We start from the raw sequence: 392 nt of genomic DNA, 5'->3' as shown, positions 1-392 counted from the left end.
TAAGAGATGTTCAAAATTTCCGTATTCTGAACAACCTCTCAAAAGTTCACAAACTAAAGCGGTGTAAGAAACTGAACTTTAATCTAAACTAATATCCTTTCCTTTGCAATTTTAAGTAATGAAAATCACGGTCTAACTAGCGCACTAATAGCCAACTCGTACTAAGCTTAAAAACTACTAAACCACCTTGTTAGCAGAATTAAGGAAATTACGGTAGTTATCGAGATAATTTCTCTTTTTTTTTTTTTTTGAATCGTAATAAAGCGATTGATCAAATTATATTATTGATTAAGTTTTTAATGGCCAATACTGAACAAACTTTGGTTAGACATTGTCAGTCAGTCAGTTAGTGCAACAAAACTCTCACTAACTTACGTAGTCATTCCAAACCT

The 392-nt window shown here is 31.6% G+C and overlaps 1 protein-coding gene across 1 annotated transcript in view; it reads right to left on the bottom strand.

Moving 5' to 3' along the window:
* The window catches only part of LOC119588481 (zinc finger protein castor homolog 1-like), a gene marked incomplete at its 5' end in the record, with an annotated part of 6436 nt that overhangs the window by 4950 nt on the left and 1094 nt on the right, over window positions 1–392 (bottom strand). The window contains 1 exon segment of the mRNA XM_037937129.1: window positions 376–390. Coding sequence (XP_037793057.1) covers window positions 376–390 — 15 coding nt within the window.

This window comes from Penaeus monodon, chromosome 24 (genome assembly GCF_015228065.2).
Source record: "Penaeus monodon isolate SGIC_2016 chromosome 24, NSTDA_Pmon_1, whole genome shotgun sequence".
Classification (NCBI taxonomy): domain Eukaryota; kingdom Metazoa; phylum Arthropoda; class Malacostraca; order Decapoda; family Penaeidae; genus Penaeus; species Penaeus monodon.
The sequence above is the reverse complement of the archived record's forward strand: the minus strand, read 5'-3'. Positions and strand labels throughout refer to the sequence as shown.